The 13,531-nt window shown below is 48.5% G+C and overlaps 1 protein-coding gene across 4 annotated transcripts in view; it reads left to right on the forward strand.

Annotated features, from left to right (window-relative positions):
- The window catches only part of LOC123761800 (uncharacterized), a 653,931-nt gene that overhangs the window by 327,470 nt on the left and 312,930 nt on the right, over positions 1–13,531 (forward strand). For all 4 annotated transcript variants that reach the window (XM_069330457.1, XM_069330459.1, XM_069330458.1 and 1 more), the window contains 2 exons: positions 10,142–10,344; positions 10,447–10,669. In XM_069330457.1, the coding sequence (XP_069186558.1) occupies positions 10,142–10,344; positions 10,447–10,669 (426 nt within the window). The remainder of the gene's footprint in view (positions 1–10,141; positions 10,345–10,446; positions 10,670–13,531) is intronic.

Consider the following 13,531-nt stretch of genomic DNA (forward strand, 5'->3'; position numbering starts at 1 on the left):
GGGGCGGCTTGCGCTGTTCGCCCGCGCCTGGTCCCACGATTCGTGGGCCTTTCGGGTCGTGTCTCACGGCCTGCGGTGGCGTTGGGTGGCCCCTCCCCCCTTTGGGGGGTCGGGGCTGGCGGGGCAGGCTTCTTCCCCTGCGCTCTGTCGAGTCGTCTTGGAGTGGGTACGCTTGGGCGTCGTCGAAACGACGTCGTCCCTCAGATGGGTTTCCCGTCTGTTTCCGGTTCCGAAACGGGACTGCGCGGACCTGCGGTTCATTCTGGACTTGTCCCGTCTGAACCCCTGGGTTCATTGCGCCTCCTTTCGGATGACTACGCTGTCTCAGGTTCGGCTCCTCTTGGAGCCGGGTGCTTGGATGGTGTCCCTGGACCTCCGGGACGCTTATTGGCATGTCCCGATTCATCCGCGGTTCAGGGACTGGCTCGGTTTTGTAGTGGGGCGTCTGAGTTACCGCTTTCGTTGTCTCCCGTTCGGGTTGAACCTGGCACCTCGCGTGTTCACACGCCTTACACGGGTTGTGGTGGCTCGTTTGCGTCTCCTAGGTGTTCGGGTGTTGGCCTACCTCGACGACTGGCTGGTTTGGGCTCCCAGCCAGTGCGCTTGCTTGCTAGCCAGGGATTTGGTTCTTTCCCAGCTCGCCGGGTTCGGGTTCTTGGTGAACTGGAGGAAGTCCCATCTGGTTCCCTCTCAGGTTCGGACTTGGCTGGGTCTCGTGTGGGACTCTCGGACCGCCTCCTTGTCTCTCCCTCCGGAGTCTCTCCTGCGGCTGCGGTCCCGCCTTCGTCTGTTTCTGGAGGGCCCTCGGGTCACCCGGCGGTTGCTCGAGGGGCTGTGCGGGAGCCTGAACTTCGCGATGGTGGTGTACCCGCCGGGTCGGGTTTGGCTTCGACGGCTGTTCTGGTTCCTTCGGGGTTCCCCCTTCCGCCTCTCTCGCGATCGCAGAGTTCGACCCCCGGGGGACTTGCGTCGGTTGCTGCGTCACCGGCTTCCTCTTCGGGTTTTTCGGGGTTCAGTGCCTTGGCGCCTACCCGAGCCCTCGCTCCATGTGTACACGGATGCGTCGTCTCTCGGCTGGGGTTTTGTGACCAGTGCTCACCAGGCCGGCCAGGGGCGTTGGGATCCGTCCTTCCGTCGAGCTCACAGTACGGTGCGGGAGTTCGCGGCAGTGTGGTTTGCTCTGGGGAGGATTCGGGTGGCCCGCGGATCGACGATTCGGCTCCATTCGGACTGCTCTCCGGTGGTTCATTGCCTGAACCGCGGGGGTTCGATGCGGTCCTTGTCTCTTTGGGGTTGGTCGCTTCGGGTGACTCGTCTGCTGAGTTCTCGGGGTTTGGCTCTCCTGGCGGTTCACGTACGGGGCGTGTCCAACGTCTTGGCCGACGCCCTGTCTCGCTTCGTTCCCCTCTCCACGGAGTGGACGGTCGACGACGAGTCCTTCCGTTGGCTTTGCCAGACGTTCGGGCGCCCCGAGGTGGACCTCTTCGCGTCGGCGTGGTCGCGGCGTCTTCCCGTTTATGCGGCGCCCTTCCCCGATTGCGAGGCCGTCGGGGTCGATGCCTTTCGGCTCGACTGGTCGAGGTGGGGGTTCCTGTACCTCTTTCCCCCAGTTCGGCTGTTGCTCCAGGTCCTGACTCGCTTAGAGACTTACCAGGGGAGAGTTGTCCTTCTGGCCCCTTGGTGGCCGGCCCAGCCTTGGTTTCAGGCGCTGGTTGCTCGGTGTCCGAACCCGAGGGTTTTCCCGCAGGCTCCGCCTTTTTCAGCAGATCGGGCCGGTACGTCACGTAGCTGGTTCGATCTTCTCCTCGAGTCTTCGCGTATGGTTTTTTTGACTCGAGTCTATCATCATCTCTATGGTGATCAGGTGGCCTCCTTGTTGGTGTCCCACCTGAGGGCTTCTTCTCGGCGGCAGTATGAAGTTTCCTGGCGGTCCTTCCGTTTCTTTTTGCGTCTTCGTCGTGTTAGCTCCTTGTCTGTTCGGGTGGTCTTGTCCTTCCTCTCGTGGTTGTTTCAGGACCGTCATCTTATGCCTAACACTGTCGCTTCGTATCGTGCGGCGCTGGCGGAGCCGCTTCAGCTTGCTTTCGGTATCGATGTTACGTCTGCGCCGTTTCGCAAGCTGTCTCGTGCATTGTTTCACCTCCGGCCTGCTCATGCGTCGCCTGAGCCGTCCTGGTCTTTGGACAGAGTGCTCGCTTTCCTTTCATCTCCTCGTTTCGTTGTGGCCCCTTCGGTCCAGGATTGTTTTTCCAAGGCACTTTTCTTGTTGGCTTTGGCCTCTGGGGGTCGGGTAGGGGAGCTTCATGCTCTCCTCCGGCGCAGGGGTTTCTGCTCTTTTGGTCGTGGTGATAGTTTTGTTCGTTTGCAGCCGTCTCCTTCTTTTCTGGCGAAGAATGAGACTGCTGCGTTCCGGAGGGGTCCATGGGTGGTTGATGCTTGGTTGGTCAGGCCGGGGGTGCATCATGTTTTGTGTCCGGTTGCGGCGCTTCGCCGTTATTTGCGCGCCACAGCTTCTGTGTCCGGGGACGCGCTGTGGGTTGATCCGGTTTCCCTTCTTCCCTGTTCGCGGGTTCGGGTCTCTCAGGTCGTCCGCAGGGTTATTAGGTCTAGCCAGCCTGCGGTCTATCCCCGTGCCCATGACGTTCGTAAGTTCGCGGCTCTTGCTGCCGTCTTTGGGAATATGTCTTGGTCTGATATTCGGGCGCGGGGATTTTGGCGGTCGAACAGGGTCCTGGCTGCTCGTTACCTTGTGAATGTCCCTGGCCCTCGTCGGGCCTGTGTTGCTTTGGGTCGGCGGTTGCAGCCAGTTGTCTCGGCTTCGAGTTGAGGGGTGAGCGACGACCGCCTCCCGGGTAAGTCCCTCTTTTTCTGTCTGTGGGTAGTTAGCTCCGGGGAGCCGACGGGGCTCCCCCCAGAAATCCAGCGTTGAATGTAATGAAACGCCATTTTCTGGGTGAGTGCCGGAGGCTCCCCGGCATCCCTCCCTCCCTCCGGTCGGCGGTTTTTCGAGTTTTTGACATCCAGCCTCAAGAACTGAGGTGTGGGTAGCCGACGCGGGGGGTCTGGGGCTCCCCCTTCCCCCTCCCGGGGAGGGGGGAGCTGCGCAGACAGCGGCGCGGCAGTGTGTGACGTCACACTAATTTGCTTGTTTTCGGTTGGGGAGTTCTATCCACTAGTTCGGTATTAGGTAGCAATTTTAACCAGAATAGGGGTTTGTTTTGGGGCGCTTACCTTTCTGGGTGCCTGTTCTGGTCGATGGCAGACATAGAATGCTTCCAACTACACGGGGGCTTCTATAGGCCATTGCTCCCCTTGCCTCTCTGAGGGGGCCCGGTTCTGGCCGTGGTCCCCGGTAGGCCTAAGAACTCCATACACATGACTGATGCCAAAGTCTGACATTAGCATATCAGCCTGGGATAGCTCCGGGGAGCCTCCGGGACTCACCCAGAAAATGGCGTTTCATTACATTCAACACTGGCTTTTTGCTGCTCTGTGATTGCCTGCCCTTGGAGTCAGCTGGGGGTGTTTCATGCAGCTGTTTGCCTCTGGGTAGGAGGTAGCTTCGTCACTGGTAGGGGCACGATGTACTGTGCAGCTTGTTTTCACCATAATACAGCGGTTGGCTCTATTCCACCTGGTGGCGATGTACTCCTGGGTTTTTCTTTTATTTTTGTTTTCTGCCTGGTGGAGGGTCTGCCCCGTGGTGGTGTTGACCCTTTTAATATTGTATTCTTGGTGGTCCTCCGTTAGGTCCCTTTGTGTGTGTACACGTTCCAGGGGCTCAGCACTTAGTAGTTTGCTTGTTACCATGGGGGTGCTGGTTAGCAGTACCATGCCTGGGCTTTCCTTAGCAGAGCATCTAAGGGCTCTGGAAACCCCCACTGGGGCTCAGTGGTCCGATGGATGCGTTCCCTTGGTCCCATCTTGTTTTATGTGAGTTTGAGGGTTGCTCTGTCCCCTTGTCTCAGGGTGACAATCACCTGTTCTCCTAGACCTATTTTCCTGCGCTCTGTCAGGTCATCTTAGAGTGGGTTCGCTTGGGTGTGGTCAAAACATCCTTGTCCCTCAGGTGGGTTTCCCGCCTGTTTCTGGTTCCAAAATGGTACTGCGCGGACCTGTGGTTCATTCTGGACTTAGCCCCTGGGTCTATTGCTCCTCCTTTCGGATGACTACTCTGTCCCAGGTCCGGCTTCTATTGAAGCCGTGCGCTTGAATGGTGTCCCTGGACCTCTGGGATGCATATTGGCACGTCTCGAGTCATCCGGGGGTTCAGGGGCTGGTTGATTTTGTTGTGGGGCGTCAGGCTTTCCGCTTTCATTGCCTTCCATTCGGCTTGAATCTGGCACTTCACGTGTTCACATGCCTACCTGGGTTGTGGTGGCCCGTCTGCATCTGTTAGGTGGTTCGGGTTCTTCCTACCTCAAAGACTGGCTGGTATGGGCTCCCAGCCAGTCCGCATGTCTGCTCCCCAGGGATTTGGTTCTTTCCCAGCTCGCTGGGTTCTGGTTCCTGGTGAACTGGAGGAAGTCCCATCTGCTTCCCTCTCATGTTCTGTCTTGGCTAGGTATCATGGTGGGACTCTGACCACTTCCTTGTCTCTCCTTCCAGAGACTCTGCTGCAGCTGCGATCCCACATTCAGCTGTTTTTGGAGGGCTCTCGGGGTCATGAGGCTGTTGTTTGAGGGTTTGTGTAGGAGTCTGAATTTTGCCGTGTTGGTCTACCAACTGGGCCTGGTTTGGTTTGTCTTCATCGGTTGTTATGGTACCTTCGAAGACATCCCTTCCGCCTCTCTCTCTCTCTCTCGCAATCACTGGGTTTGGCCTCTAGGTGCGTTGCATCGGCTACTGCGTCGCTGGATTCCTCTTTGTGTTTTTCGAGGTTCGGTTCCTTGGCGCTTACCCGAGCTCTTGCTCGATGTGTTCATGGACATATTGTCTCTTGGCTGGGGCCTTGTGACCAGTGCTCACCAGACCGTCCAGGGGTGTGGGGTCTGTCCTTTCATCTGGCCCACAGCACAGTGCGGGAGTTCACCACATACGGCAGGCTCTCAGAGGTGGATCTCTTCATGTTGATGCGGTCGAGGTGTCTCCTGTTGTATGTGGTGCCCTTTCCCAACTGTGAGGTCATCGGATCAATGCTTTCAGGCAGGACTGGTCGAGGTGAGGTTATGTGTACCTCTTCCGTCTGGTCTTTCTGATGCGGGTCTATCACCACTTGTATGGTGAGCAGGTGGCATCATTGCTGGTGTCCCACCTGTGTGCTTCATCTCGGTGGCAGTATGAAGTTTCCTGGTGGTCCTTTTATTATTTCTTGTCCTTCGGTGGGTTTTCTTCTGTTTTGGATAGAGTTGTCTTGTCCTTTCTTTTGTGGTTGTTCTAGAACCGACATCTTATGCTGAATACTGTTGCCCCCATATCGTGCAGTGCTGTCGGAGCCGCTTCAGCTTGTAATTACCTAAGTGTAATTACCTAAGTGTAGTTACAGGATGAGAGCTACGCTCGTGGTGTCCCGTCTTCCCAGCACTCTTTGTCATATAACGCTTTGAAACTACTGACGGTCTTGGCCTCCACCACCTTCTCACTTAACTTGTTCCAACCGTCTACCACTCTATTTGCGAAGGTGAATTTTCTTATATTTCTTCGGCATCTGTGTTTAGCTAGTTTAAATCTATGACCTCTTGTTCTTGAAATTCCAGGTCTCAGGAAGTCTTCCCTGTCGATTTTATCAATTCCTGTAACTATTTTGTATGTAGTGATCATATCACCTCTTTTTCTTCTGTCTTCTAGTTTTGGCATATTTAATGCTTCTAACCTCTCCTCGTAGCTCTTGCCCTTCAGTTCTGGGAGCCACTTAGTAGCATGTCTTTGCACCTTTTCCAGTTTGTTGATGTGCTTCTTAAGATATGGGCACCACACAACAGCTGCATATTCTAGCTTTGGCCTAACAAAAGTCATGAACAATTTCTTTAGTATATCGCCATCCATGTATTTAAATGCAATTCTGAAGTTAGAAAGCATAGCATAGGCTCCTTGCACAATATTCTTTATGTGGTCCTCAGGTGATAGTTTTCTATCTAGAACCACTCCTAGATCTCTTTCTTTATCAGAATTCTTTAAAGATTTCTCACATAATATATAGGTTGTGTGGGGTCTATGTTCTCCTATTCCACATTCCATAACATGACATTTATTAACATTAAATTCCATTTGCCAAGTGGTGCTCCATATACTTATTTTGTCCAGGTCTTCTTGAAGGGCATGACAGTCATCTAAATTTCTTATCCTTCCTATTATCTTAGTATCATCAGCAAACATGTTCATATAATTCTGTATACCAACTGGTAGATCATTTATGTACACAATAAACATCACTGGTGCAAGAACTGAACCCTGTGGTACTCCACTTGTGACATTTCTCCATTCTGATACATTGCCTCTGATTACTGCCCTCATTTTTCTATCAGTCAGAAAATTTTTCATCCATGATAGAAGCTTACCTGTCACCCCTCCAATATTTTCCAGTTTCCAGAACAACCTCTTATGTGGAACTCTGTCGAAAGCCTTTTTTAGGTCCAGATAGATGCAGTCAACCCAACCATCTCTTTCCTGTAATATCTCTGTGGCTCGATCATAGAAACTGAGTAAATTCGATACACAGGATCTTCCAGATCGAAAACCATACTGTCTGTCTGATATTATATCATTTCTCTCTAGGTGTTCTACCCATTTAGTTTTGATTAGTTTTTCCAATACTTTCACTATTACACTTGTCAATGATACAGGTCTATAATTGAGGGGGTCTTCCCTGCTGCCACTTTTGTAGATTGGAACTATGTTAGCCTGTTTCCACCCGTCTGCTACGATTTCTGTACACAGGGATGCTTGTGTTGGGGTGGATGTTACTTCTGCTCTATTTCGCAAGCTGTCTTGTGCATTGTTTCCCCTCTGGCTTGCTCATGCGTCACCTGAGCCGTATGAGCAAGCCACCTGAGCCGCAACCAAAGGGGTTCAATCCCGAACCCCTTTGGTTCAGGATTGTTTTGCAAAGGCTCTCTTTCCTGTTGGCATTGTCCTCTAGGGGTCAGGTTGGGGAGCTTCATGCTCTCCTCCGGCACAGGGGGTTTCTGCTCTTTTGGTCCAAGTGGTAGGTTTGTTCATTGGCAGCAGTCTCCTTTTCTGGCGAAGAATGAGACTGCTACTTTCAGGAGGGGATCATTAGGTTATTGATGCTTGGTTTGTTCAGCCGGGGGTGCATCACGTGTTGTGTCCGGTTGCGGCTCTTCACTGTTACCTGCGTACCATGGCCTCGGTGGCCGGGGATGCGCTTTGGGTTGACTCGGTTTCCCTGCTTCACTGTTCCAGGGGTCGGTTCTCCCAGGTCATCCGCAGGGTTATTCGGTCCAGCCAGCATGCTGTCTATCCTCGTGCCCATGACGTTCGTAAGTTTGCTGCTTTGGCTACCGTCTTCGATAACATGTCTTGGGGTGATATTCGGTCGCTGGGTTTTCGGAAGTTGAACAGGGTCCTGGCCGCTTGCTACCTTGTCAGTGTTCCTGGCCCTAGTCAGGCATGTGTCGCATTGGGTTGGCAGTTGCAGCCAGTTATCTCGACTTCTAGTTGAGGAGCGAATAGCGATTGGCTCGCAGGTAAGTCTCTCTTGTTTTTATCTTTGGTCAAGTAGCTCCAGGAGTGTCGAAGGGGCTCTCCACAGAAAATCGGCATTGAATGTAATGAAATGCCATTTTCTGGGTGAGACCTGGAGACTCCACGGCATCCCTCCCTCTCTCCAGTCAGGGGTTTTCGCATATTTTGACATCCAGCCTCAGAACTGGGGTGTGGATTGCCGTTGCTTGGATCTGTGACTCCCCCTTCTCCCTCCCGGGGAGGGGGGGAGCTGCGCAGACGGTAGCTCAGTGACGGTGGTGACGTCAGGCTCGTTTGCTCGTTTTCATTTGGGGAGTTCTGTCCAACAGTTCAGTTTTCTGTAGCAATTTGTTAACCAGATAGGGATTGTTTTGGGGAGCCTACTTTTCTGGGTGCCTGACCAGGTCGATGGCAGACATAGAATGCTTCCATCCACACAGAGGTTTATGTAGGCCCTTGCTCCTTGTGCCTCTCTGAGGGGGCCAGGTTCTGGCTCATGGTCCCAGGTAGGTCTAAGAACTCTTTTCGCTTTGACTGATGCCAGGGTCTAATACATTCATATCAGCCCAGATATCTCCAGGGAGCCTCCGGGTCTCGCCCAGAAAATAGCTTTTTTTTACATTCAACGCTTGATTTTTGTCCACCTGGAACCATCTGTGGCTTGCACAGATTTGTTATAGTATCTCCTGCGAAATGTGGACCTCTTTTCCATAATGGGCCTGACCTCTTTTGAGAAGGGGTCTGTCCCTGCTTATTAGTTACAGTATGAAGTCTCAGTACACACAGAAATCACAATAGCGTGATGCATCAAATGAACAAATCCATAAGGGCCGTGACGAGGGTTCAGACCTACGTCCGAGAGGATCCCAGACGCTGCCTTAATCGACTGAGCTATGATATGGTTAATTAATTGCAACCGGAAAAATCATCCTGATTTACCATCGGTTCCTGCAGTCTCTTTGACACACAAACCAGGGTTTTACGCAATTCCCCCATCTACCTGAGCTATGTCAATAGGCTGTTCTACCTCTTCGCCCTTACTTCATTACACAATGAAGTAGTGAAGTAAGGGCGAAGAGGTAGAACAGCCTATTGACATAACTTGGGTGCATGGGGGAATTGCGTAAAACCCTGGTTTGTGTCTCAAAGAGACTGCAGGAACCGATGGTAAATACAGGATGATTTCCCGGTTGCAATTCTTTCATCATGTCATAGCTCAGTCGATTAAGGCAGCGTCTGGGATCCTCTCAAACGTAGGTTCGAACCTTCGTCACATCCCTTGTGGATTTGTTCAGATGAAGTCTCAGGTTCATCCTGGCTAGATGACAACCCCCGTTTTCTTGGGACCTTAGCAGGGGGTTCTGTCAGACCCACACACTTGATTGGAGGGAAGTGAGCTCTGTCTTTCAGTTGTCCATAGGTGGGGAATTCCTCTGCTTTGCTCCAGAGCTGTCTATTTGTTCCATTGCTTTCCAAGGATGTGGGCATGTGGCAGTTCCATTTACAGCTGCCTGTGCTGTCTGGGGCTCTTCTCACAAAAGACCAGAGGGCAGGTTTTCACTTTGCAGCGATCTTGCATGTCTAGATCCTTATGAAGGGGGACCCTGAGCATCTGCAAGAGGATGTGGTGTCCCCTGGGGTCCTCTCTGGGGTTGGGAGACCATGCAACCTGCATTTATGACTTTTCCAGCCTTATTCAAAATGCGCGCCGCTCTTCTTTGGGAAACGGTGGCGGGATTTTATTCAACCCACCTCACTTGTTTTTTATCTTGTTTGTCACTTCCATCTTCTGTACTCTTGCTGTAGGGAGCATCTGAGTAGCATAGCTCAGAACTGAGGCTTTGGTTAAATATGGAAAGTTCTTCTGAGCAGATAATTCTAATGCACCTATTCCTTACTTTGAATCTCTGATTCTCTTGTTTACAGTTTTACCTTTAGGAAATTTTACCTATTAGGATATGTTTGGGCCTATTGTTTACCTGGTTGATGCCATTTATTGACAGTCAGCTGAGGTAGCCAGTTGGAAAACTAGTACTGCAATTGAGTCTGGGCTTTTTCTAGTGGTCCTGTGATGCAAGGTAGGGCTTGGAAAGGTTTGAAATATTGATGTACTTTCTGTGGTCATTCTGACATGATTCAGAAGGAATGTTCAATGTCACCCTGCTCTATCATAAGCCTGTTCAATGGGACATAGTGTGTCCTTTCATATTCACTCAGTCTGATATTTTTCTAATTTTGAAACATGGCACTACAATTAGTACCCTATGATTTATTTTCATATCATCTGGAATTTCATGAGAATATTTCCTGAGAATGCCTAAGAGAAACCTAGATCATAAGTGTTGTATTACTGTATGATAAAAATGACTAAACATAATTATAGTGCATATTGAATGTTGAAGAGTCGCTTATTGACTACTTTTCTGATGATCATGTGGCACACTGTTTTGTCAGTGAACCCGCTGGGATGTTTATATGATTGTGAAATTATTTACAGATAAGGTTGATTTGTTTCGGTGGAAGACCTTGGGTGATATTCGGTTATCTTCAAATGACTATGGCCTGACAGAGACTACGTATAATATTGATTGGGAACCAGAGGGTCAATTCGCTCGCCTCACTTACCATACTCCTCTCATTAAAAAAAGAAGTGTACTTCACTACTTGGGGGACTGTAGACCATATCTTGATAGAGCAAAGGTAAGATTAATTCTAAGAAACCTTTGAGACCATGTTTTCTTGAAATTTGTTCATTATAAGAATGACAAGTAAATACTGAATTAACAAAATTAAAATTTTCAGGCAGAGGAGGATGAACGGCAGAAAAAACTGGACTATATCAGAAAAAAATCAGGAGAGAACATTGAAATTGACAGAGTTGATCCTCATGAAGCTCGGTTGTCTCTGCCAGTAATAGTCACTGGTTCCCGTGATGCTGCAACTGAAGCTGTGGGCTCAATATTAGCTGGTTTAGGATCCAATATAATGGACACGGATACCTTAAATCAAACTTTTGCTGAATTAGGTATTAATTTGTTATTTTATTTTATGAGGTGTAAACCATTATCAATCTTGACAGAACTAGCCACTTAACCCACAAACATTAAAATACAGGAAGTGATGACTTCCTAGTACTTTTTTGTGACTTATTGATCTTTGACTTTATCCTCATCTGTAAGGTCACTACTGTCTTTTTACTCATTCTTACATAATAAATGAGGTGAGGGGTGAATATAATGATCGCTAGGGCCAGTAAGCTGCCTCAGAGGACAGTAAGACTCAGTGTTATACCTGGTAGTTCCAGGGCATACCTTATACAGGGGCTATGTTTCCTTCCACAAGCTACAGAACTCAAGATTGGGTCAAGGATTTGGCAAACGAGAGTTTCAGGGTTCATACGGGAATTTATTGCTATAGTCTTAAACGTAAAGGTACAAGAAGGATTGGGAGCGTGGCTGTAATTTGTACACGCTATTGACACAAGACAAATATTACTAAGTCCCAATACTTGGACTCTCCTATCAAATATATATATCTGCAAACTAACTTAGTTGCCACATTAACTGATACACTGGACCAGTGCACTTCTTGCATTCTATTACCCAGTTATCTTCCCTATCCACTGGGACTTAGGCACTGTTGCTAACCACCTCTAATATAACACATAAGAACATAAGAATAAAGGTAACTGCAGAGGGCCTATTGGCCCATACAAGGCAACTTCTATTTATAACCAGCCAATCCCACTCATATACATGTCCAACTCACATTTGAAACAATCGAAGGGACCCCACCTCCACCACGTTACGCGGTAATTGGTTCCGCAAATCACCATCCCTGTTACCGAACTAGTATTTACCCAGGCCTTTCCTAAATCTAAACTTATCTAATTTATACCCATATATACATTACACATATACCCTATTGCCTCGTATGGGCCAATAGGCCTTCTACAGTTACCTTTATTCTTATGTTCTTATGTTTCATGTTCTGTTTTGTATTGATACTTTTGATACCTCTGTTAATATCCCCTTTGTTATGCCCATTCATCCACGCGTACACACCTCTATCATGTTACCCCTAGTTCTTCGCCTTCCTAGAGAATGTAATTTAAGCCTTGTCAATCTTTCTTCACATAACAGGTTTCTAATTTGGGGGATTAACTTTGTCATCCTACGCTGTAAGTGTTTTAGTGAATTTAATTCCATTCTATAGTATGGCGACCAAAGCTGAACTGCATAATCTAAATGGGCCTAATAATGGCCTAGACCAACCAACAAAACCCAAAACTGTTCACAATAGGGCAGAAAACCATACAAAAATTTGTCAGTCTTCACTGGGGACATGTAATTAACCAATCCTAATCCTAGTCTTTTAACATTAGCACCCCAAGTACCATAAAGTTCTTGTACTAGTTACCACAAGGGGGGACTTGATCTAACAAGTGGGAGGTAAACCACCCAACTCCACGCAGCTCAGAGAGAAGTGAACGAGCCTCTCCTGTTTACACTTCTCCTCTGTCTTGGGGTTTAAAGGTTTTCCTGGATCCTCATCTACAGTAATTTTTTTTCATTTATCTTTTTTAAAACTGGTTTTCCACATTTAACACTTAAATTTTTAAACATGCTTTTCCAGTCACAGAATGTACTTGGAATATTTTCTTTTAAACAATATATGGTGGTAGTTTACATATTTTTAGAGAATGTCATTCTCTCAATGGGATTATAGACAACCTCTGTATATATGTACCTCCAACATAGCTTCATTCTCAGACAACGTAAGGAATCTTATCATAAATAACAATCTCAACAAAAATCACATCATTCTGGGAGGTGATTTCAATATTGACCTGGGTCTTCAAAACAACCCTCAAGTTGACTATTTCCGTAACAGCACGCACTCCTGTATGCTAATCCCCACAATCACCAAGCCCACCCGAGTCACTCAAACATCTGCCACTACCCTGGATCACTTATGGACTAATATAACAGCTCCCCTTACATCTGGGGTAATCTATGACAGAACAACTGACCACTATCCTACCTTCCTCATAGCAAACATGGACACAGCACCACCAGAAAGCAAGAAACTCTCATTCAGGCTACACCGTAAATCAGCTTTAGGCAATCTTTCTAGTGCACTTCACAATATTAACTGGGAATTTGAATTTAATAATACACAGGATATAAACTCATTAACTAACCTCTTTCTCTCCAAAACTCTAAGCCTCTACAACACTCACTGTCTCCTCCTTACCAAACAAGTAACTGATAAAAGAAAAAATAACCTGTGGCTCCCAAGTGGCATAATCAAATCAATCAACAAAAAACATGAATATGAAAAGAAATTTAGGATTGGCCTAGTTACAAAGGAAGTAGTTAAGAGATACTCATCAGTGCTTACCAGTATCATAAGAAAAGCTAAACTTTCATATTATGAGACTAGATTCAAAGAAGCAAAAGGCAACATGAAAAGCACATGGAAAACCATCTCTAATATCCTAGGAACTAAACAACACTCCCACAACCAGATAACACTCTCTAAGGATGGCCTTACACCGTCATCTGATTTAGAAATGGCGAATGAATTTAATAGCTTCTTTTCATCGGTTGGTGCTAACCTTGCCAGTAAAATCCCACAGACTCGGACACATATCAACACATATCTCTCAGGCAGCTACCCAAACTCTCTTCTCCTTTCACCAGTCAGCCCGACAGATGTTGTGTCCATCATACACTCACTAAAACCCAAAGCTGGGAACATCAGTGAAATACCATCCATTGTATACAAGAGCGCCTCCCACGCCCTTGCGCCACCTATAGCTCTGCTGTTCAACAAATCCCTTGAGTGTCATACCTTCCCTGATATCCTTAAAAAAAGCAAGAGT

This window comes from Procambarus clarkii, chromosome 24, assembly GCF_040958095.1.
Source record: "Procambarus clarkii isolate CNS0578487 chromosome 24, FALCON_Pclarkii_2.0, whole genome shotgun sequence".
In the NCBI taxonomy this organism is placed as follows: domain Eukaryota; kingdom Metazoa; phylum Arthropoda; class Malacostraca; order Decapoda; family Cambaridae; genus Procambarus; species Procambarus clarkii.